This window comes from Bubalus kerabau, chromosome 13 (genome assembly GCF_029407905.1).
Source record: "Bubalus kerabau isolate K-KA32 ecotype Philippines breed swamp buffalo chromosome 13, PCC_UOA_SB_1v2, whole genome shotgun sequence".
NCBI classification, from domain to species: domain Eukaryota; kingdom Metazoa; phylum Chordata; class Mammalia; order Artiodactyla; family Bovidae; genus Bubalus; species Bubalus kerabau.
In genome coordinates, this window is record NC_073636.1 from 16,544,143 (window position 1) to 16,569,097 (window position 24,955).

At 40.5% G+C, this 24,955-nt stretch overlaps 1 protein-coding gene across 23 annotated transcripts in view; it reads right to left on the bottom strand.

The window, feature by feature from the left end:
* Positions 1–24,955, bottom strand: part of USP6NL (USP6 N-terminal like) — a 138,120-nt gene that overhangs the window by 20,996 nt on the left and 92,169 nt on the right. For all 23 annotated transcript variants that reach the window (XM_055543552.1, XM_055543542.1, XM_055543559.1 and 20 more), the window contains 3 exons: positions 22,131–22,170; positions 8,643–8,723; positions 2,913–3,020 (listed from right to left, as the gene is read on the bottom strand). In XM_055543552.1, coding sequence (XP_055399527.1) covers positions 2,913–3,020; positions 8,643–8,723; positions 22,131–22,170 — 229 coding nt within the window. The remainder of the gene's footprint in view (positions 1–2,912; positions 3,021–8,642; positions 8,724–22,130; positions 22,171–24,955) is intronic.

Genomic DNA, 24,955 nt, shown 5'->3' on the forward strand with positions numbered 1-24,955 from the left:
AGTTTTGACTTCACAATCTATTTTCTGGGAAACTTCTTCACTTGTCATTTTCAAACCCTCCTCTAGAATTTTTCATTTCTATTATCATCTTTTATATTCATAGGCTCTGTTGTTCTCAAATGTTCCTTTTATAGCATCCTATACTTGTTTTATGGATGCAATCTCTCTTTTTATCCCTCTGAAGACATCAGCAATAGCTCTTGTGTTTTGTTCTTGCTCTATGGTCTGTTTCCCATAAGTTGCTTTTTCCACTTGTTCCCTATTTTCCATGCTAGCTCCTAGCTCCTCTCCTCACTGTCTGCTTGTATTTGAAAGAAGACACAAAAAAGCTGATGGAAAGTTGTGTGTGCAGACGGGCTTCACAAAACTGTCTTCACTGCAGAGTGGTCCAGCTGCTTTCACTGGGCCTCCCCTGCAGTCAGGAGTTTGGGGGTTATTTTCTTGGGCTGGTCAGATTCCTAGAGAAACACTCTTCTGATCCCCCCTCAGGAGGACAAGTGCCCAACTGCTGATGTTCTGGGAGTCGAGTGGAGGGAAAGGCTGGTCTGCCCCAAGTTCAGGGCATCCACTCCCCTGCATTTTCCTCCTCGTGTCTGTGCCCTCTCCAGCCCACAGGCCCTCTGTTTCTCATCCCCCCCTTCCCCAGAAAGGAAATGCTTGACGAGACATGATAAAATATGCTTTAAAATACAATTTAGTTGAAAGGGAGAAAAACACCCAAACACATCTATAATATGAATTATTCTAGAGGACAAGAAAACTTAACACAAAAAAGACCTCATGGCAGAAGCAAAGCCCAGTTAAGCAGGTAAAAAAATAACAGAACAGAAAGATTATTTATGTCCTAGAATGGTGACAAGCTAAGGGCAGAATACAGGAAATTAAGCATATTTATCTTAACAAAAGGAGGTAAGCAACTTCTCGGGTAATCTCTGAGACTGAGTCCATGAATGTCACAATAATAACGAATAAACACTTACTTAAAAGAAATAGGATCCATGAGCCTATAAACCTGAGGGCAGAAGTACAGTGGAAAGCACCTGGATGAAAAACTGGCCACCTCATTGTGGGTCTGGCCGACAACACTCTTCAGCCTTGCTAAGGCTTCAGGTGAGGTCTTCAGGCCACCACTGTGGCCAGAGCCCTGCCGTCTGTGACACAGATCACAGGCCCCAGAGAGACAGGCAACAATGAGACACAGTTAAAAGGAGGGGCAGTGGGCAAGAGCACTGGCTCAGGAGCCCACCATTGTCACTGTTTGAGAAAAGTCGTAGTAGATGACGGAAAAGTAGTGTTGTTTTCATTGAATTCCCATAACCTCTTACAGAAAAACCCAAACAAACTTTCTGGCCAAATCAATATCTAATCAACCATTTAAAATAATTTGAAACTCTAAAATCCCAAGACATAAATTCATAATCTGTGGAGGGTCCAAACAATTAATTTAAAAAGTCTTACTTAAAAAAAAAAAAGTAACTGCTTAAATTAACCAATATTTATAACCTTACATCTTGATGAAAAAAATTTTTAATTTATTTCTATTTTATTGAAGGATAACTGCTTTACAGAATTTTGCTGTTTTCTGTCAAACCTCAACATGAATCAGCCATAGGTATACATATATCCCCTTTTGCCACTATTATTCAACATCGTTCTGGATGTCCTAGCTACAGCAATCAGAGAAGAAAAAGAAAGAAAAGGAATCCAGATCAGAAAAGAAGTAAAGCTCTCACTATTTGCAGATGACATGATACTGTACATAGAAAACCCTAAAGATAGTATCAGAAAATTACTAGAGCTAATCAGTGAATTTAGCAAAGTTGCAGGAATCAAAATCAATATACAGAAATCATTTGCACTTCTATATACTAACAATGAAAAATCAGAAACAGAAATTAAGGAATCAATCCCATTCACCACTGCAACAAAAAGAATTAAATATCTAGGAATAAACTTGCCTAAGGAGTACACAGAAAATTATAAGACACTAACGAAAGAAATCAGAAACGACATAAACAGATGGAGAGATATTCCATGTTCCTGGGTAGGAAGAATCAATATTGTGAAAATGACTATACTACCAAATGCAATCTACAGATTCAATGTGATCCCTATCATATTACCAATGGTATTTTTCACAGAACTAGAACAAAAAAATTCACAATTCATATGGAAACGCAAAAGACACCAAATAGCCAAAGCAGTCTTGAGAAAGAAGAATGGAGCTGGAGGAATCAACCTTCCCGACTTCAGATTATACCAGAAAGCTAGAGTCATCAAGACAGTATGGTAGTGGCACAAAAACAGAAATACAGACCAATGGAACAAGATAGAAAGCCCAGAAATAAACCCATGCACCGTGGGTACCTTATTTTTGATGAAATTTTACTTATACATAAACAGGAAGGTATCAACAGAGTGTTCTAAAGTTTCTTTTCTAATTAATGCTGGGTTTAAATTATAAGTTTTCTTCATTTCAGTTATTCTAACTTATTCTATTTATATATACTTTCAGAGGAACATTTACTTTTAGATACACATTTCTTATTCCTTCCAAAGGTTAATATAAAATTTAGGTTTAGAAAGGCTATAGCTGAGATGACAAGGAGGTAAATTTAATGCACTGGCCAATTTACAAGTCTTGCTGGTCACTTTTATTAACGAATAATAAAACCTAGAAATGCTGTAACAATTTTGGGGGAAAGAAGAAAACAGTCAGTCATACACATGCAGCTGCTGGATAAACTGAATTCTGCTATTATTTTCCTAAAACCTCTAAAAGTGACACTGTAAACCTATTACTAATACTGCATTCCAAATGAATATCTGCAACCAGGTGTTAATTTTCCTTACGAATATGCCCCAACCGTGACTGATGGTTTCAAAACGCCAGGCTGGCTCTCAGTACTCACACTGTACAGGTCTCTGGTCTCTTCCTTCATTTTGGGGATCTCCAGGAGCAGTGCCCAGACTTCACCTCTGAGCTGGAGTGGAATTCCTTTGTAAATTCTCCTATGAAACTTATGGAAAGAAACATAAATTGAAAGTTACAAACACAAAGCTCAGACTAGTCCCTTAAATCACTTTTGTTACTCTTTTCAAAGGACTCCTGGTAACTGATAAAATTTAACACTCTTGGATCCTCTCACGTCTCCTCTTTAGATCTGAACAGGGACATACACACAGAAAGGACAGAACAAACAAGTAAGACGATGTTAAGTATGTCCATACATTAGCTTTTCATTCACTGCAAAGGTGCACCTTCAGACACTCGAGAGCACTCGGCGCCCTTTCCAAAGCTGTGAACATCTGACACGTTCCCCGCTGATGTGCCTAACTAGTTACACACGTCCCTTCTTTTCCCTCGTACCTAAAAGGTTCAGAATAACAAAACGGTTCTCTTGTGTCAGTGTCTTTATGGAGTCTCTCCAGAATCTTCTATCTCACAACTCATTGTGGCCCCCAGTCTTTATTCATCTCCTCCCTCCCCTGTCCCAACACACACACACTCCCTCTTTCCCTCTCTTCTCAACTCTGGAGAGTTCCTTCAGGAAAACTTATGTTCTTTTCCTAATGATTACACTGATCCTATGTGACCAGACAAAAATAGTGATAAATTTCCATCAAGGAGCACCACTTCTGAATATATTATGTATAAATCATCAGTATCATGAACTCTTTGGGTACTTGACACTGCTCTCACTCTAAGAATCTTAAGACTCAGCATACCTCTCCAACTTCTTGTGATTCGCCATTTTCCTTAAAGCTAATCACATATTCAAAATAACATATACTTATTATGCTTATTACAAAGTTGTACATAAAGAAACTTTAAAAGGAAGTGATGAAACAAATTATGGCAGAAACTTCAGGAACAAGGTAAAAATAAGTACATAGTTACCATTATGAACAAAATAATACTATTTTAATAGCATGTAAGAAAATAAGACATTAGAACTAATAACCAAAATGCTGATGAGCTATGAATAAGCAGAGCTTCAACTTCTACAATCATACTACTTAGATTTTTTAAAATGAAGCCTTTACTAAATCATGATGTAGCTTTAAGAAACTGTGAATTTAAATAATTAACACTGTAGAATGACTTTTCCTGTGAAACAGTGCTTACTGTGAGGTTGACTCAATTAGATAATCACATACATAATTTCAGTTTTGTTCCTTTGGTATAAACACAGTACGGTCTCAAATTTGAAATTTCAGCAGACAGCGACTAGAAACACCGAAGCGTTAACTCAGGCAGCAGGTGTAACTGGAAGAATATGTACAGAAAGGCTGTGTGTAAATTCCACTCTGCTTCAGCATTTCCCATGTGCTGAACACTTAACACCATTAACTGCAAACTGAGTGTGTGTGGGTTTTTTTAAGTGACTTTAAGATTTATTTTCCAAAGAAAGTTTATCACCTATATTCATTTCAAATTTATAATAAACTTAACTTTTTAAAGGAATATAATCCACTAAAAGCAACTTCAAATTCTCTCCTGAATTTCCAGAGTAAAGATGTTAAACTGTGAGCAACAATGGCAAGTAAATAGATCAACTCTGGTGGACACACTTGCATGTCCATTAGACAGATGTTCTTCCATGAGTAAAATGAGAACCACATGCGTTTCTTATACTGCATCACTCACAAGGATTTTAGACATTATTTACTGCTTTTGTTCAATTCTGTATTCAACAATTATATATAAATTACTGACTCCAAATAGGCACAAGTCTCCTGAGTCTGGATCTGAGAGTTTTCAACCATCCATGAGGCCCCATGCTTCTTAACAACATTCTATTTCCTTCTGGCCTTTAACTGACAAAAGGGACTTCTAAGCAAACAGACAATAAGCAAGCCCCGGCATCTGGACATACCATCTCTTGCTTATCGTTAAAAACAGCCTTGAGAAATTTATTTTTATACATCGTGTCTCCATTTTCCCATCAGTTGAATCAAATGTTGGCTAATACAAGTCTGTCAGTTACCTGACCAACAAAGGTCCATTCAGGTATTTGACAAAAAAAAAAACCCACCATATATATATATATACACACACATATATATATATATATCCATTGTAGGAACACTGTTATGACAGAGCTCAGACACAATAATATCACGACTAGTTAAATGTCTCTGCCAGCAGAGATAACTTCATCCCTTCATTTAATAGATTATATTCAATGCAGTGTGACTGCACATAGTGGGTAGTCAATGTGAAAACACAGGCAACCTTAATGGCAATTTTTTTCATTAAAGCTTATATTCTAAAAATACAAATATTCTCTATCAGACGTATATATTTTTATTTCAAGATATTTATAGATATTTCTTTGTACTACTACCACATAAGTAAGGATTCTGTTGAGAGAAAACATATACTTTCCTTTGGAAGAGAAGGAAAATATACACTATTTTTTAACTTCAATGTAATTTAAAACTGGGTATAAACTGAGAGCAGCAATTCTTTTAGAAGGTGCATTCTGCCTCATACCAGATTGGACCATATATATCATCAAATAATTCTAGTATTCATTATAGTTGTGGGAAAGTGCTTTAAAATGATACATGAAAGAAAGCTCCATTAAAATCTCTCTCACTGAGAAGTACATTAGCAGAGTTGCTGTCAGGGTAACAGCCTAGTAGAATGCTCATTTTAACAAAGGCTTACATACTTCCACAGATATATGTATACTAGAGAAGGACATTAAGTCATGTAATTCTACAAGTATTTTATTGGACTGAAGCTGAGATTAAAGCATAGGTACAATGCATCATGATAGATTCTGTAATTAGCACTTGAAAGATCTTTCCACAAAGACATCAGGTGAAGGAGTTGTCAGCTTTAGGTCAGTCTGAGCAGCAGAGTGTTAAACCAGAACACAGAGATTATGACCAATATTCCACTCTGAACGGATTCTTCTTGAAACATAAAATAAAATTAGTAACCCAGAAATGAACTTACTCCTGATGAAAATAAAATAGTAACAGTCTAATGGAATTTAAATGGGGATATTTAGGATGCTCCAGAAGAAAAGTGATGTTATTCCTGGGAGATACCCCATGACAAAAAGATTTTCAAGGCTGAATAAATGTCACAGAATTTAATGTCCCTTTTGAAAATTTCTACCACATATTAAAGATGCTGAGGAATCCTGTAGTAAAGAAATCTGCTTACCTCTGTTCAGTTTTAATTTTCCCAAAGTGACTTAACCAAAGAGCCTCTCTCTCATGTAATAATAAGCAACACTTACTGACCGCATATTAAGCGTCAGGCACTATTCTTTGTGCTTTGCATGAATTATCTTATTTAATCCTCAAAACAACTGAAGGAGGTATTGTGATTACCCTCATTTTACAGACAAGCAAACTAAGGCAGAAAAAAGCTTAAACACCTTCCCCCAAGTCACACGGCTAATAACATGGCAGAGCTGGGGTTTGAACCTGGGATAGTCTATTGTTCAATCAGTAGGCAACACTGCTTCCATGTAAAAATACCTGTTAGAACCAGGGGACTGATGCTCCCTGGAATTCTTGTTGGCAAAGGCTGACACACAACAATTTATATCTATGTAAATAGGAAAATGTATATATATTGCATAGAAAAAAAGTGTGAGGAAACAGACAAAAATCATAACAGTTAACTCAGTGTTTTGTTGCAGGATTGTGGAAGGTTTCTTTTCTCTCTCAAAAAACTTTTTTTTTAACTGTCTAACCTCCCTTCAAAAAACTGCTAGTGAATGCTTACTACATGTGAGGTGCAATGCCCAATGGCTTACATCCATAAAATCATGAAATCGTCATCTCTTTGAAATGGGTATTATTATCTCCATTTCAAAGATGAGGAAACAGAGGCTTAGTTGTCAGCAGTTCTCAAGGCATGGGCCATGCAAACTGTTTTTTTAATGATACTAAAACATTACTGGCCTCTTTCCCTGCGCTGACTTTGGCACTGGGAGCAGAAAAACCTTAGTTCATGGCTCCCCATAAAAGCTGAAGCTCCTGGCACCTCGGCACAAACGAAGGCAGGAGAAGCACCGTGCGGCGGTCACTGTTCTTTGATCACAGCTTAAAACAGAGGTCACTGCACTTAGCAATGCCCTTAATGAAACAGTGGAAACTATTAATTTCACTCCGTCTCAATCCTGAAGACACATCTTATTAATACTCTGGGTCATGCGGTAGGACACACAGAGCACAGTGCCAGCCTCAAGTAAGAGCATTTATGAAACTGAACTGCGATCTGAACCAACTGCTTTTGTCAAGGACACTAATCTGAAAAAAATGACTGACTAACAAACCGTGGTTGTTGAGACTTGTTTAGCAGACAGATGCTCAAAAATAAATGAAGTAAAAAATATAAATAAATAAATAAATGAAGTAAGCCTGTTACTCTAAGGAAAATTTGTTGTCGTTGTTTAGTCTCTAAGTCATGTCCAACTTGTTTGTGACCCCATGGACTGTAGCCCACCAGGCTCCTCTTTCCAAGGGATTTCCCAGGCAAGAATATTGGAGTGGGTTACCGTTTCCTTCTCCAAGGGATTTTCCCAATCCAGGGAACAAACTCGAGTCTCTGGCATTGGCAGGCAGGTTCTTTACCGTGGAACCACCTGGGAAGCCCTTAAGGAAAATACCTGACAGCATTTTTGCCACTGGTAACTTTTGCCCTTTCAAGAAAAAGTTAGAATTTTGGAAAACTTCAACTACTAGGAACTTCACAACTTAACAATGTTTAAAGACTTTTCTGATGAGATTAGTAGGAATATTAATAGATGTATGCATTAAAAAAAAAAAAATGATTTAGAACAGCCCAAACTCAACCCCGGGCAAAAAGATTTAGGAGGGAGATCTGCTAGATGCTTTAGGACAAGGACATGCTACTGTTCACAAACACTTTTCAAAACAAAACTTCTCTCCTTCTGAGCAGGAAGACAGATGGATACCAAACCTCGAGTGACTGCATTAATCCTGACCCCAAAGGGAAGCCACATTCAGCGGGAAGCTGACACCACAGCAGGCAGAGGAGGGAGATGGAAAGAAACGAAATCACAAGCAGCGATGCAACTAAGCAGCCGAATTCCGTCACCCCCGAAAGCCTGCCGACCTCTGCGCTGTCCACCGTGTCCTCTCAATTCCTGCAACCAGTCTAAACTGCGCATTCTGTGACAGCACAGAGACTTCTAATTTAAGGCATTCCACTCAGGAGCTTCCCTGATAACTCAGCTGGCAAAAAATCCACTTACAATGCAGGAGACCCCGGTTCGATTTCTGGTTTGGGAAGTTCCGCTGGAGAACGGATAGGATACCCACTCTGGTATTCTTGGGCTTCCCTGTGGTTCAGCTGGTAAAGAATTCTCCTGCAATGCAGGAGACCTGGCTTTGATCCCTGGATTGAGACGATCCCCTGGGGAAGGGAAAAGCTACCCACTCCAGTATTCTGACCTGGAGAATTCCATTGACTGTATAGTCCATGGGGTTGCAAAGAGTCGGACACAACTGAGCGACTTTCACTTCACTCACTCAATTAAATTAAAATTTAAAAAAATTTTTTAAGAATATGCATGTAATATTCTTATCATGAGAGAGGAAATTTTACTGGGAAAATCCACTTCATAAGGAAGTAATATTTTAATTACCTTTTCAGTGTTCTTGTATTTTTCCCATCCTTTTAGCATTTTCAACCATTTAGTAGTTCTTTCAATTTCCAGGTGCTTTTGCTAAAAATAAAATTGAAATTCATTGTTATTGTTTGTTTCAGACTTCTTTTACTTAACAAATTACCAGAAAATGCTGCTGAAAAAAGAACTACAAAAAAGTTATGCAACATTGGACAGCAAATATCTTAACTTTTTAAAAAATAGTTGGACACTTGATTACTGCTGTATCAATAGTATGCTCTTGCTTAAGTTAAAACACACAGGAGAGACAGGTAAAGAGAGAGGAGTCACTCAGAATTTCTAACATTTCAAATTAATCTAACTCTGGGTATCTTCCCTGGAGAAGGGCAGGGCAACCCACTCCAGTATTCTTGCCTGGAGAATCCCTGTGGATAGAGGAGCCTGGCGGGCTACAGTCCATGGGGTCGCAAAGAATCGGACATGACTGAGCGACTAAGCACTTGGTATTTTACAAAGTTAAGCCAAAAGGAAATTTTAAAATATTTTGAAATATCTTTATGAAGCAACAAAAAACACAACTTCAAAATTCCATTCTCTTCTTACATAACTAGCATTATGCTAGTGAAAACTGTACCAAGTAACTGTTGCTGCCCTTGGGAAAGTTCACCATCTCCTCAAGGGCCCCTGACATGGAACATGCAGTGCTGGGCCTAGAGGTAGACAGCGCGACTCAAATCCTATGGAGGGAGCAATGCCACCCACCCAGGACGGCAGAGAAGGCACCCTGAGTGCAGAGCTGGAAGACTGTTTGGGTTTTTATCAAGTGTGAAATTCTGAGAAGCGCGGGCAGATACACTTCTCAGACAATGCAGCACCACAGGGGCTAAAAAAGGACGCTTCCAGAGCTGAGGCTGAACACACGGTCGGTCGTCTCCACTGTCACTAAACTAAGATTCTGGGCAAAGCTGGGAATGGGGTGGAGAGGGTTAAGGGAAGGGGGAGATGGAAGAGAAAAAGCCTTTCCCTCACTCTGGTTTCCAGGAGAAGGGATTTTTTCCCTAAGTCCTCCAGCCTGCCCTCCAATCTCTTATTAACTCTCATGGTGGTAGAGTGACTTACCTGATTGGTACATTCAGAAAAAAAGACCTGGGTGTACAGCCCTCCGTTCCTTCCCTTTGCGGGCCCAGCCTACACTCAGAAAGCACATGTGGGTGGGCCGAGCGGGGAAGCGAGTCTCTCTCCAGGGCCACCCACCCCCCCTCCGCTGCTGAGCACCTGACCTCCTTCCCCCAGCGACACCTCCCTGCAGGAAGGCCAAGGTGCCTGTGGCCTCTGACTGCCTGGAAAAGAGCTGCAGGGTCCACACCTAGTGATCACGCTTTGGTGAGAACAAAACAACAGAATTCCTAGGAGCGAGTGAGCTGCTGCTGTTCTGTTAATTCTCAACGGCAGCATGTTCTTCCCCGAAGGCCTCTGTAAGTGTATTAAGTGCATCTAAAGAGTGAAGGAAACAGAAGACCACACGGGAAAGAACAGTTCTGAAGGGACATTTTATGCTCAAAAACGTATGCTCACTACACCCCTATGAGGTAGGCATAATCCTCCTCACTTCACAAATAAGGAGACAGAGGCCCAAAGGAGCCAACCGACTTCTCCACGTTCCCCTCTGGTCAGGTCAAAGCCAGGCTGTCTGGCCCCAGGGTCTGTGCGCTGGGCCGCCACGTCCTAGGCCCTTGCCTCCACCCAGTCCTGGCTCTCCTTGGGGGAATCTCAGCTCTTGGGCGAATCCAGCCCCAAATAGGCAGATGGCACAGGCCCACCATCAATATTTTTAGATACAAGAGAACCGTAAAATCCCAAAGAAAATCCTCAATATGGAAAAGATTCTCACCAATCAGAATACCTTGATGCAATTTTTTGGGGGGTGGGGGGATTATATCCTTAAAACTTTTTAATTACTTCTTTACTCCTCTAAAAATTTTGATGGCTTTTTCATAACCAAAGATGATCACTTGTGAGCAAAAGATACTCTGTTATGATTCTCATTTTTCAAAAGATTAAGCATATTCTTCATTATATTATTAGTGATAAAATGCTACAGATGGTTCCAGAAATATGTTTAATTTTAAACCTCAGCAGGGCATTGAAATCTAATTAATGTTTCTGCTGAACGTGACTTCAGAGAAGGCCAAGCTGTGAAAAATTAAGATGGATCTAAGGAGCCATTCAGTCACTTTACTGTTCTGCACTTCCTCCCCTGACTTCCTCAAAGCTCAATCCCTTTCTCCACTAACAGGAAAGCACCAAATAATTCAAGCCAACCCAAGAGCATAATAACATATACTTTGCCAGGAAAAACCCTGCTGAGATCTAGCAGGTCTCCTGCTATCTTTCCTTTTTATGACTATTAAATTGTCAATAACTCACTTTAAGAAACAGCTATCCTTTTTTTAAAAAGGCACATTTTTGTATTCTAATGCTCATCATATATACAGAGAGATTATTTTAAATGCTTCACACTCTTACATGCAAGCATAAAACACACATGCACAATTTTAAGAACTATTAAGTATGCTTTTCTTTCCCCTACATCAAAAAAAGGAAAAATTTTGGGCAAAGCTCCCAGGCTGTAAGATTTTAAAATTATACACCAGTATAAAATTATACATTGGTATTCCATCGGGCTTAAGTGTTAACTCCGTAACACTGTCAGATCAACTATACCAGATTTGAATGCACTCATGAATCTGTAATAAGTGGATAAAATATACTTTATCAGCAAAGATGCTACAGCTTATCAACTCCAGAACTTAATCTGAAAACACGTGTGACAAGTATGAACTTAAATGCTCTAGAAAAACTGGCTTGCCGTGGACTCACTGACACCAAGACTCTAGAACAAGAGCAGCAAGGTAGAACCACACCTAGAAGTTCAGCAGACAGGTCAAACTCCACACAACCAAAGTGAAAGTGAAAGTGAAGTCGCTCAGTCGTGTCCAACTCTTGGCAACCCCATGGACTGTAGCCTACCAGGCACCTCCGTCCATGGGATTCTCCAGGCAAGAGTACTGGAGTGGGGTGCCATTTCCTTCTCCAGGGGATCTTTCCAACCCACGGATCAAACCCGCGTCTCCCTCATTCCAGGCAGACGCTTTAACCGCTGAGCCACCAGGGAAGCTAAAAAAGGACACACACATCCTAAAGGACTTCCCTAAATATGGTGCTACTAGCCTTCCCTTCCCTACTGTGAATTAACAGTACCAGCAGCCACTAAGTCAATCAGCCTAAAAGCTTAGCTTTTCAGTCTTCCATTTATCTTCCTTCTAGACCCAAACTGCACTTGGCTGGTCCCGGCAATGTCTCCGGCTTCCATCACGTCCTCTGCCTGTTCTGGGGGGTGGGAGGGGGGCAATGCTTATCCCTAGACAAGGGCAAGAACTCACAGGCAGCCCTGAGTGGCCTCAAGCCAGCCTCCACACTGCTGTGACCTTTTATGTTGAGTCCCAGTTTAAAAAATCCTTCAACGACTACCCATTATCTACAAATAAAGTTCAAATGTCTACACAGATGGCTCTAACACAGGATGACACAGACTCACCTTCTAGTTTCCTGCTCTTTTGATGACCTGGTCATCCTGAACTATCTGTCATTCCCAACACACAATGTATTTTCATGCCTCTGCTAGCAATCTATACAAAACTGCTATTAAATAACTCTGTTGACTTTATACACAGACATCTTACTTTCTCTAATTTTTACTGAAACATTTCAAACCTGCAGTAAGTTGGAAGCCCAATGCACCATATACTTATATATGATTCAGCAAAATCCATCAATTACTAACATTTTGCCAGATTTAATCTATTTATATTGGGGTGCTTTTTTATTGGGGGGGGCTAATCTATTAGAAAATCACAGACATCGTGAACACTCCAAATATTTACCTAAGAATAAAACACATCATCCTACATAATCATAGCACCACTCTCACACTCCCTCAAGAAATTTAAAATTGGTTCATTATTTGATAATAAACCATCCATATACCAAACTCCCCACTAGTCTCAAAAGTGTCTGTACAGCTGTTCTTCTTTAGGTGGGTGGAGAGAAGACATCTCTTTAGTTCCCTTTACTCTAGAACAGTCTCCTGGCCTTTGTCTTTCATGATGTTGATTCTTGAAGGGTCTAGTCTGCACTATCTGACTTTGTCTATTGTTTCCCTGAGATTTTGGTGGGAATACTACATAACAGATTTTGTGTCCTTATGGCATCCACTGGCAGCTCGTGCTGATCTGTACCATTATCTGTGATGTAACTTCTGATGCCTCGGTTAAGTGGTATTTGCCCAACTTCTCTGTTAACAGAGACATCCCCTTTTGTAACTAATATGTAATCTGGCTGGTGCACTTTAAGATAATGTGGACATCCTGCTCCTTAACAACTCTACTCAGTGGTCTTCTCATCCACTGTAATTTCTACCTGAATCAATTCTGGTTTTGATGGTGGTAAAATGGTTTTTTACCTTTTTCATGTGTGTGTGGTAATTTTTTTTTTTTTTTTTTTTTTTACCATTTTTGTGGGGTTTTTTCCCTCTCATTCTTTCTATATTACCATCCGATATTTTTCTATTAAAATGTTTTCCCTCCTGAGTCCCTCCCAATTTTTAATATCACTATGGTGTAAAGATAGTCTAGCCAAGGCTATGGTTTTTCCAGAAGTCATGTGTGGATTTGAGAGTTGGACTATAAAGAAAGCCGAGTGCCACAGAATTGATGCTAATGAACTGTGGTGGTGGAGAAGACTCTTAAGAGTCCCTTGGACTGCAAGGAGATCCAACCAGTTCATCCTAAAGGAAATCAGTCCTGAATATTCATTGGAAGGACTGATGTTGAAGCTGAAATTCCAATATTCTGGACAACTGATGTGAAGAACTGACTCATCTGAAAAGACCCTGACATGGGAAAGATTGAAGGCAGAAGGAGAAGGGGACAACAGAGGATGAAATAGTTGGATGGCATCACTGACTCAATGGACACAAGTTTGAGCAAACTCTGGGAGTTGGTGAAGGACAGGGAGGCCTGGTGTGCTGCAGTCCATGGGGTCACAAAGTGTCAGACACGACTAAGCAACTGAACTGAGCTGATGGTATAAAGAACTATTTTATTCATTCGCTGTGTTATAATCCATTATTATCATCATTATTCCTTTTGAGGCTCAAGTCGTCCCAAATTCGGTTGGACTGCCTCTTACCGGGTTGTCGATTTCCCCTCTTCAAGTGGATCCTTTAGACATGCCAGATCTGGCACAAACTGATTCAGGTTCACTTTATACTTTTTCTAGGGTCTATACCCTAGACCTAGATCATCCATTTCTTTAAAGAAACAGGGGTACTTTTTCAGGGGGAATGGCTACTAGATGTGCTCATCATTGCAGTTTTTAAAATCACACAGGAGACCCCAGCACAAGAAAATTCTACTCCCCTGAGAATGTCAGGACAACACATATCAAAAGGAAAAACTTCTATTTGAAGCTTGCAGTTTAATACCTGATCATCTTAAATTGGCATCCCCTCTGAATCAAGACTGGCCCCTCACACTGGGGCAAGCAGGGTTTAAGGATTAAAAATGGGACCAATATCTTCTTTGTTGCCTCAATCTCTAGTGATTTGAGACTATACTTTAAGCCCATGCAGGACCAGTTGAACAGGAAGTACTTAACAACTGCTGCATCACCCACCCAGTATGGAGTAACCCTGTATTGGGTCCAACACTCCTCCTGCCCCTAACATGATCAATAACCAAGACAGTAAAGGCTAACCACACACACAATGCATGGATGAATATTAAACAGTCTTCTCTTCTACAATAAGAAATCTTAGAACTTTACAGAAGTTCAAGTCTTCAGATGTTTTTTGAATATTAGGATGTATGACTAAAGACAGTTGAGCCATGCCACGCACTCCTCGACCTCACCAGCAGAGGTCAGGAGAGGATAAGGAGTGCAAGAAGTAGGCATGTATTTTGACAGAAGAATGACATTGAAAAGTCATGTATTTTCAGTAAGTTTCACAGCACATAAAATTAAGATATAATTTTAAAAATCTGAATAGGCTCCAATATTCCATTAAGCTATGCAAAATATCACACTGCAAAAACGAATAGCTGAATCTAGGAAAATTCATAGTTTTACATATCCTTTCCTCCTTATTAAAAGCATCAATAAGCTCAAAGAAACAATATAATCCATTATTAATAGTGTTCTCTGCAAAGTAAATATAAGTGTGTTTGTTTATTTGTTAATGTGCCTGTTTGGGGGAATCCAAAGCACTCTGCAAATACCAACAACAATCCTCTTATGAAGGCCCGATTTCTACTACCCCTATTTTCAACAGAAAATTGCCTTATGTTAAAACAAACAAAAAACAAAACACCACCACTGCAAAGCTGGAACTAAAAGCCCTGAGACTTTACTGTGTATTAGTGTACAAGTCTTTTCAAATGGCAGGCAGGAAGTTCACACTGCAAGTAGATGCTTTGTGAAGACTAATAAATACTTATAGCTTCCACAAGGCTATCATTTCCACTGATTTATTTAACGCAGCAATATATGAAGAAACTTTTATTAGTTTCCTAGAAATGGCAGACCTTGAACATTTGGTCTACGCAGTCACTGAAGAACACATGGACTAAGATGAAACCAGAAAAATTGGGGGAAATCCGGATAAACTAAAAAGTTTCCAGCCTCAGACTGCTTTTCATGTGTCTAGAGTTCTCATCCCACTTGGAAGAAATCAAAGCTGTGAAAGGCGGGTCACACAACGTGAGCTCAGTTTATGGATGAGGGTAGAACGGAATCTCAGTCAGCAGCCTCAGAACTCCCTCTCCCAGTGACAGATTGACAGGGAATATAAACTGTCTTGTGTTAAACTGTTAAGGTCTGCATGTCATTTCTTAGTGGTCTCCTAGTATATTAAACTCTTTAAACAATCCATTAATTGTAACTTGAATTCCAATGGGTAAAGAGGTCTTTTAGGTACAGGCAAGTCTCTTTAAAAAATTTAAAAACAAACAACTTCCCTCAAGCATGTATCCTCTACAATGTTTTGTCTCTTATTTCTTCTTTACGTCATGTCACATTTTTTGAATCATCTCTACTACTGATTCCCATACATCTGAATTTTCTGGACCAGGAAATCGTTTTGAAAGGTGAGGAGAAGAGGCACTGGAGAGAAAAGTCAGTATTGTAATAGGTTGCCAGATTTTTATTCTCCCAAATACGGACATATTTTGTTGAAAGACGCCTTCCAACTCTTTTCTAATTTCTCAAATAAAGTACGCTGTCACATTTGAAAGGACAAGCTCTGCCGGCCTTTAACTCTGCATTTCATGACAGAACACATCCTTATGTTCACCTGGTCATTCACTCAGCCGCCATTTATTGAGCACACACTACGTGCCCTGCTCTGGGTTCTGTGGCTGCAACAGTGAACAAAGCAGAGGGAACGCCCTTCAGAGAGATTATATCCTAGTGTGGAAACAGACAAAATACAGATGTAAGTGAAATGCTGAGTAACTTGGACAGTGTTAGTGCTAAGAAAGAAATAAAGGTGGAGAGGGTAGCTAGCTTGTGTGGGGGAGGAGCTCCCAGTCTTGTAGTTCTTGTCGAGGGCCCTGGCCTGCGGGAGAGGAGGGGAGAGACAGAAACCAGTCATGCATAGCTCTGAGGCTGTTCTGTGGACCTTCCCTTTTACTGTGGATAAAATGGAGGGTCGGCATCACGTTCCCCTCAGGAGTGACATGATCCCTCTTACTCTTCCAGTGAGCAGACAGCCTGTGGGGAGAAGGGGCGGCGCACTGGCAGAAGCAGGGAGCTGGAAGCTCCAGAAGAGGCTCCAGTGAACCAGGCGGCACAAGAGGAGATGCTGAGAAGGTGTCAGACTGAATTCATGGCGAGCCAAGCCAACAGAGGAGGTGTGGGGTGAAAGAGGACATCAAAGACAACTGGGGAGATTTTAGACAGCAAATTGGACGGGTGGAGCTGCCACTGGCTGAGACAGGAAGCTTGCTTACAGATGTACTTGAAGAGAGAGAAGTTCCAGGCCTGAGCCCCAGAGCACAGTAGAAAGAATAAAGATGAAGATGAGAAGGAACAAGCAGAGGAAACCAAGAAAGAGTGGCCAGTGAGGAAAGAAGAAGGGGTTCTGAAGGACAAGACAATACAAGCTTACCTCAAGAAACAAGAGAAAAATCAAATAAATAACCTAACTTTATACCTAAAGCAACTACAAAAAGAAGAAATGAAGAACCCCAGGGTTAGTAGAAGAAAAGAAATCATAAAAATTAGGGCAGGAGTAAATGAAAAAGAAACAAAGGAAACTATAGTAAAAATCAACAAAGCTAAAAGCTGGTTCTTTGAGAAGATAAATAAAATAGACAAACCATTAGCCAGACTCATCACAAAAAAAGGGAGAAGAATCAAATCAACAAAATTAGAAATGAAAATGGAGAGATCACAACAGACAACACAGAAATACAAAGGATCATAAGAGACTACTATCAGCAACTATATAACAATAAAATGGACAACCTGGAAGAAATGGACAAATTCTTAGAAAAGTATAACCTTCCAAAACTGAACCAGAAAGAAATAGAAAATCTTAACAGACCCATCACAAGCACAGAAATCGAAGCTCTAATCAAAAATCTTCCAACAAACAAAAGCCCAAGACCAGATGGCTTCACAGGTGAATTCTACCAAAAATCTAGAGAAGAGCTAACACCTATCCTACTCGAACTCTTTCAGAAAATTGCAGAGGAAGGTAAACTTCCAAACTCATTCTATGAGGCCACCACCACCCTGATACTAAAACCAGACAAAGATGTCACAAAAAAAGAAAACTATAGGCCAATATCACTGATGAACATAGATGCAAAAATCCTCAACAAAATTCTAGCAAACAGAATCCAACAACATATTTAAAAAGATCATACATCACAACCAAGTGGGCTTTATCCCAGGGATGCAAGGATTCTTCAATACTCACAAATCAATCAATGTGATAAACTACATTAATTGAAAGATAAAAACCATATGATTATCTCAATAGATGCAGAGAAAGCCTTTGACAAAATTCAACATCCGTTTATGATAAAAACCCTCCAAAAAGCAGGCATAGAAGGAATATACCTCAACATAATAAAAGCCATATATGAAAACCCACAGCAAACATTATCATCAATGGTGAAAAATTGAAAGCATTTCCCTTAAAGTCAGGAACAAGACAAGGGTGCCCACTCTCACCACTACTATTCATCCTAGTTTTGGAAGTTTTAGCACAGCAATCAGAAGAAAAAGAAAGAAAAGGAATCCAGATTGAAAAAGAAGAAGTAAAACTCTCACTGCAGATGACATGATCCTCTACACAGAAAACCCTAAAGACACCACCAGAAAATTACTAGAGCTAATCAATGAATATAGTAAAGTTGCAGGATATAAAATTAACATACAGAAATCCCTTGCATTCCTATACACTAACAATGAGAAAACAGAGAAATTAAGGAAACAATTCCATTCACCATTGCAATGAAAAGACTAAAATACTTAGGAATAAATCTTCCTAAAGAAACAAAAGACCTATACATAGAAAACTATATAACACTGATGAAAGAAATCAAAGATGACACAAATAGATGGAGAAATACACCATGTTCATGGATCAGAAGAATCAATATAGTGAAAATGAGTATACTACTCAAAGCAATCTATAGATTCAATGCAATCCCTATCAAGCTACCAATGGTATTTTTCACAGAACTAGAACAAATAATTTCACAATTTGTATGGAAATACAAAAAACCTCGAATAGCCAAAGCAATCTTGAGAAAGAAGAATGGAACTGGAGGAATCAACCTGCCTGACTTTATACTACAAAGCGACAGTCATCAAAACAGTATGGTACTGGCACAAAAACAGAAAACCCAGAGATAAATTCATGCACCTATGGACACCTTATCTTTGACAAAGGAGGCAAGACTATACAATGGAGAAAGTGAAAAGTGAAAGTGAAGTCGCCCAGTCCTGTCCAACTCTTTGCGACCCCATGGACTGTAGCACACCAGGCTCCTCCGTCCATGGGATTCTCCAGGCAAGAATACTGGAGTGGGTTGCCATTTCCTTCTTCAGGGGATCTTCCCGACCCAGGGATCGAACCCAGGTCTCCTGCACTGCAGGCAGATGCTTTAACCTTTGAGCCACCAGGGAAGACCCCAGTGGAGAAAAGACAATCTCTTTAACAAGTGGTGCTGGGAAAACTGGTCAACCACCTGTAAAAGAATGAAACTAGAACACTTTCTAACACCATACACAAAAATAAACTCAAAATGGATTAAAGATCTAAAAGTAAGACCAGAAACTATAAAACTTCTAGAACAAAACACAGGCAAAACACTCTCTAACATAAATCAGAGAAGGATCCTCTATGACCCACCTCCCAGAGTAATGGAAATAAAAGCAAAAATAAACAAATGGGACTTAATTAAACTTAAAAAGATTTTGCACAACAAAGGAAACTATAAGCAAGGTGAAAAGACAGCCTTCAGAATGGAAGAAAATAAGAGCAAATGAAGCAACTGACAAAGAATTAATCTCAAAAATATACAAGCAGCTCATGCAGCTCAATACCAGAAAAATAAATGACTCAATCAAAAAATGGGCCAAAGAACTAAACAGACATTTCTCCAAAGAAGACATACAGATGGCTAACAAACACATGAAAAGATGCTCAACATCATTATCAGAAAATGCAAATCAAAACCACAATGAGGTACCATCTCACACTGGTCATAATGGCTGCTATCAAAAAGTCTACAAACAATAAATGCTGGAGAGGGTGTGGAGAAAAGGGAACCCTTTTACACTGTTGGTGGGAATGCAAACTAGTACAGCCACTACGGAGAACAGTGTGGAGATCCTTAAAAAAGCTGGAAATAGAACTGCCATACAACCCAGCAATCCCACTGCTGGGCATACACATCAAAGAAACCAGAACTGAAAGAGACACGTGTGCTTCAATGTTCATTGCAACACTGTTTACAACAGCTAGGACATGGAAGCAACCTAGATGTCCATCCACCGACAAATGGATAAGAAAGCTGTGGTACATACACACAATAGAATATTACTCAGCCATTAAAAAGAACGCATTTGAATCAATTCTAATAAGGTGGCTGAAACTGGAGCCTATTATACAGAGTGAAGTAAGTCAGAAAGAAAAACACCAATACAGTATATTAACAAATATATACAGAATTTAGAAAGATGGTAACGATGACCCTATATGCGATACAGCAAAAGAGACACAGATATAAAGAACAGACTTTTGGACTCTGTGGGAGAAGGCAAGGGTGGGATGCTTTGAGAGAATAGCATTGAAACATGTATATTACCATATGTAAAAGAGATCACCAGTCCATGTTCAATGCATGAAACAGGGCACTCAACACCAGCTGTCCTGGAACACTGGGACAACCCTGAAGGAGGGGATGGGGAGAAAGGTGGCAGCAGGTTCAAGATGGGGGACACATGTACACCCATGGCTGATCCATGTCAATGTATGGCAAAAACCACTATAATACTGTAAAGTAATTAGCCACCAATTAAAATAAATAATTAATGAAAAAAAAAGAGAGCGAGAACGTGTGAGAGTGAGAGGTCAACCAACCACATCACAGTGTGGGAGGGAGCTGGGAACTGACGACCTGGGGTGACAGTACAGAGATGAGAAATGAGAAGCACAAGTGAGTGCATCAGCTGAGCGAGGCTGGAGGCGGCAGCACTGGGGGCTTGAGAGAGACGAGGAAAGGGCACTAGTTAAAGTGGGAGCAGAAATTCACCAGGAAGGCATGGCATGGAATCCAGGCAGCATAAACGTGCAGCTGAGGTTTGAGATCCTGGATGCAAAGTAAAGCCATTCGTCCCAGCTGGGAGTCTTCCCCAGTAGCACAAAGCCACACCGGCGCTGCAGGGGCAGGAAGGTTAGCTTAGAAGAAGCAGGACAGGGGAGGTCCTGACCTGTGGTGGGAAGAGAGGGGGTTGAAGACCTAACAGTGATGGGATCCAGGTGGTCCAAGGATAAGCCAAGTTAGGGCACTAATAGAGAGAGAATGGCCAGAGGGTGGAACCACCCTGTGTGTCCATGTCCAAGTGGAGCGGTACAAGCTCCCCAGGAGCGGAGCTGGTAGATAGCGCTGCACCATCATGTCCCTCTCCAGCAACCCAGGGCCGCAGGGACCAGCCTTCTCCTCCAGCAGCACTGCCCTCCCACGACATGAATATCAGGCTCTGAAAGCCACGGTTATGTCCCTCAACTGTCTCCCCTGGCCTGCCTCCAGTCACTGCCAAACAGCAAGCATTACAGAAACAGAAACCATGTCATGTTTTCCTGATATTCCAAGCTACTGCCTTGATTCTAGGCTCCCGCCTGACACATTGTTGCTAAGCAGTACTACAGCTTTATTAAAAGAAATTCCTTTGCCCAAACATCAAGGTTATGACACAAAGAGAATCAGGCAGTCACTGGAGAATTCAACCTCAGGAAACACCTACAGGGTTATCTACATGGTGTATGTAAAATAGCAATTTTATCCAACGTTATACTACAGTATTAATTTTCAGAAGATTTTGATTTTAGATTCCCTAAAATGCTTTTCAAATTCCAGCACCAATTTTACCTCCATTTTCTGAAAGTCAGCCTCGTTTACCCATCAAACATAAATGAACAGACTAGTGTCCCTGATCAACAGTCTCCCTCTCCATTCATGAATCCTTACAGTTCATTTTTTTGGTAGATGAGAAAATGGAGAGGTGGGGAGGGGGACTCCGTGGGACTCCGAACGATCAGTCCCTAAGTGTCAGCACACCCAGCTGTGGAGCCAGGCCCCAGCCAAGTGCGATGAGAAAGGGGAACCACTCAGTTACCAAAGCCCGACAGGTTTACTATATATAAGACTTAAGTCTTTAAAATGCAAACGTACTTATTTGACTACAGCAAACTCTTTTTGCAGTCATCTGCAGGAGATGCACAGGAAACCTCGTGACACAGTTGTGTTGCAAAGAGCGGCTGGTCTGGACCAGGGCTGTAGGAGCCATGTGGTGCCAGAGAGGTGCCCAGGCAACGTTACAGCGTAGGGGCCTGGGCTCCTGAGCATATGCTCTCACCAGGCCCACGTCCTGAGGCGGCCTTGACGGAGAACCACCATCCACATGCAGGGTCTGCCAACGGCCACCCCTCCTTTTTCCCAAGTACCTACAGAAGTTCCATAAAATCTAAAGTTGTTTCACCATTAATTTAACTATTTTCTTACAGTGATATTTGGAGGGTCAAATCTTAATGCTGATAGCAGCACGGACAGGGAATAAAGGCACCCTCAACCACAAAAGTGGCAACTTTTCTTTCTCTGAGGAATGTAATTCCTCGGTAATGAAAAATGAACACAGAAGTGGACTTACCCGTTCCATAGCTGCATTGTGATATGGGAGCTCCTCCTCACTGCAAAGGAAAAACAATGGGTGGGAAACAGTTGAAATCAGGGCAGATTTTTTTTAAAAAATTATAAATCTGTAGGTACACATGATGTCCAACCATCGACCTGTCATCACAAGAGTTACGTAAGCTTCCATTCCACCACATTCAACACGAAACAATGAGCTATTCTGTAAACGGGTTTCCCAGGTGGCTCAGTGTTAGAGAATCTGCTTGCCAATGCAGGAGACGCAGGTTTGATCCCTGGGTCCGGAAGATCCCCTAGAGAAGGGAATGGCAACCCCACTCCAGTATTTTTGCCTCGAGAGTCCCAAGGACAGAGAAGCCTGGAGCGCTACAGTCGATGGGGTCGCAAGAGCCGCACATGACTGAGAGACTTAAACAACAACATTCTGAAACCACATCTCCTGTCTTCAAATCTCTAGGCCCACTCTGCCCAATCTCGTCATCTTTAGCCACAGGTGGCTGTTTAATTTTAAATGTAAAATAAAATGAAGTCAAATTAAAAGTTCAGTCATCAGCCTCACAAGCCATAACTCAGCTACCACACTGAATGGTATGGATACAGTGAGAACACTTCCACAAACTGCTGCAGAAAGTTCCACTGGACAAGACTGCTCTAGTCCAGGGGTCAACAACCCTTTCCTGCAAAGGTAAATACTGAAACAGCAAATATTTTAGGCTTTGTGGACCATACAGTCTTTTTCATAATTACTCAACTCTGATGTCATACTGTGAAAGCAGATGCTGACAGCAGGTAAACCAGGTGTGGCTTAGATCCCATAAAACGTTTACAAAAACAGGTGGAGAGCTGGATTTGGCCCACAGGCCATCATTTGCCAACCTCTACCCAAGACCATCACCTCCACTCTCTGTCTCAAACTGTAGCCCGTAACAAATGAGTGTTCAAAACAATTAGTATAAGGAAATAAAACTGCCTCCCATAGATTTAAGAATTAAAAAAACTTAAACTTACACTCTGTAAACAGGCAAAGCCTCGTTTGTCAAAACTTCAAAAAGAATAACTTTAAATGTACAATGAAAGATCAAATCCATTTCTCTGATACAGTAATTTTGTGATATCACCTTCAATATAAAACATTCAGAGACTCGTATTAACTGTCAGTAATGTAAAAACAACTATTTGTACTATCTATAAACAGTGTTATGTGCTTTGAGTTGTTCTATCAGTGATGTTTATCTATACTGATGTTTTGACAAATGAGTGGAAGTCACTCAGTCGTGTCCGACTCTTTGCGACCCCATGGACTGTAGCCTGCCAGGCTCCTCTGTCTATGGAATTCTCCAGGCCAGAATACTGGTGTGGGTAGCCATTCCCTTCTCCAGGGGATCTTCCCAACCCAGGGATCAAACCCAGGTCTCCTGCATTGCAGGCAGATTCTTTACCATCTGAGCCACCAGGGAAGTCTGGTTTTGACAAGATCTATACATATTTTTGCCTTTCTCTTCATACCAGATAGTAACACTTTTAAGAACACAACACATTAGTATACAAGAGTCCAATGTTTTCAAAAGCATTCTTTTGCTACTCTGAAGAGGTCTTAGGTAAAGCATAAAGCTATAGCAACAAAACTGACCACAAAATGTTAAGAGCTGAAGAGATCTCAGAAAGCTAGTACAACCCCTCATTTCACAGATAAGAAAAGTAACATTTTCACTCAGTCACCATCACTTACCCTAATACAGAGATGCTTAGTATTATCTAACCCAGTGGGTTCAAACTTAGATTTGCATCTATATTCAAATTGTGCAAGAGTGTATGAAAAACAGGCTAAGAAATCAATTCTCAAGAAAAGAAATTTTGAAGATAAATACAAGTTGCTTTTTTATAAGTGGCTACTCATCTTTTCCTTTTTAAAATAGCTTTCGTTCTGCTCTTAGTCTAACTTTCCCTGCTAATTTGTGATCTGATTACTGGGGTCAGTGCTGTGTGAATGGCACGCATCCATTCTTCACTGACTAGCAGAAGAAGGCCTGTGGACATCACTGGAACATACTTGCCAAGTGATGGGGTCAGCAGGGACATCTTGAGAGAATAAGGACATCTGGCAACCTCTGGGTGCACCAAGACTGGGATCTCTTGGGTGAGTGGGCTGCCCTGGGCAAGAGCAACCTTCTGTGTGGCTGACTTGAGCATATCCTAACAGTGAACATTCCTAACTGCAAATGAAGTGCCATCTCTGGCTGCCACCACAGGTCAAGTTCTTCAGCGTCCTCCCAATCACTAGACAAGACTAACAGGCCTAACTGTGCCTGCTGTCAACACTGAACCAGAACCAAGCACTGCATGTGTCTATGGAAAAATGGGAACCATCTGCTCAGGCTACGTGGTCTGCATCAGGCAGATCCTAAAGAATGAATCCACCTCTGGCAACCACCAATATGTTCTCTGTATGGATGAGTTTGGGTTTTTCTGTTTTTAGATTTCACATACAAGTGAGCATTTGTCTTTCTCTGACTTATTTCACTTAGTGGAGTTCCATCAGGGTTTATCTCTGTTGTTGCTAGAATTTGTTGTGGTAGAATTTCCTTCTTTTATGGGTGAATAATATTCCACTGTGGATAAACATCACATTTCCATTTATCAGTTGATGGACATTTAGGTTCTTTCTGTGTCTTGGCTACTGAGAATAATGCTGCAATGAACACAGTGGATGCAGATATATTTTTGAGTTAGTGTTTTCATTTCTTTCAGATACATATTCAAAAGTTAAAGTTGCTGGATCATATGGCAGTACTATTTTCAATTTTTTTGAGAAACCTCCGTACT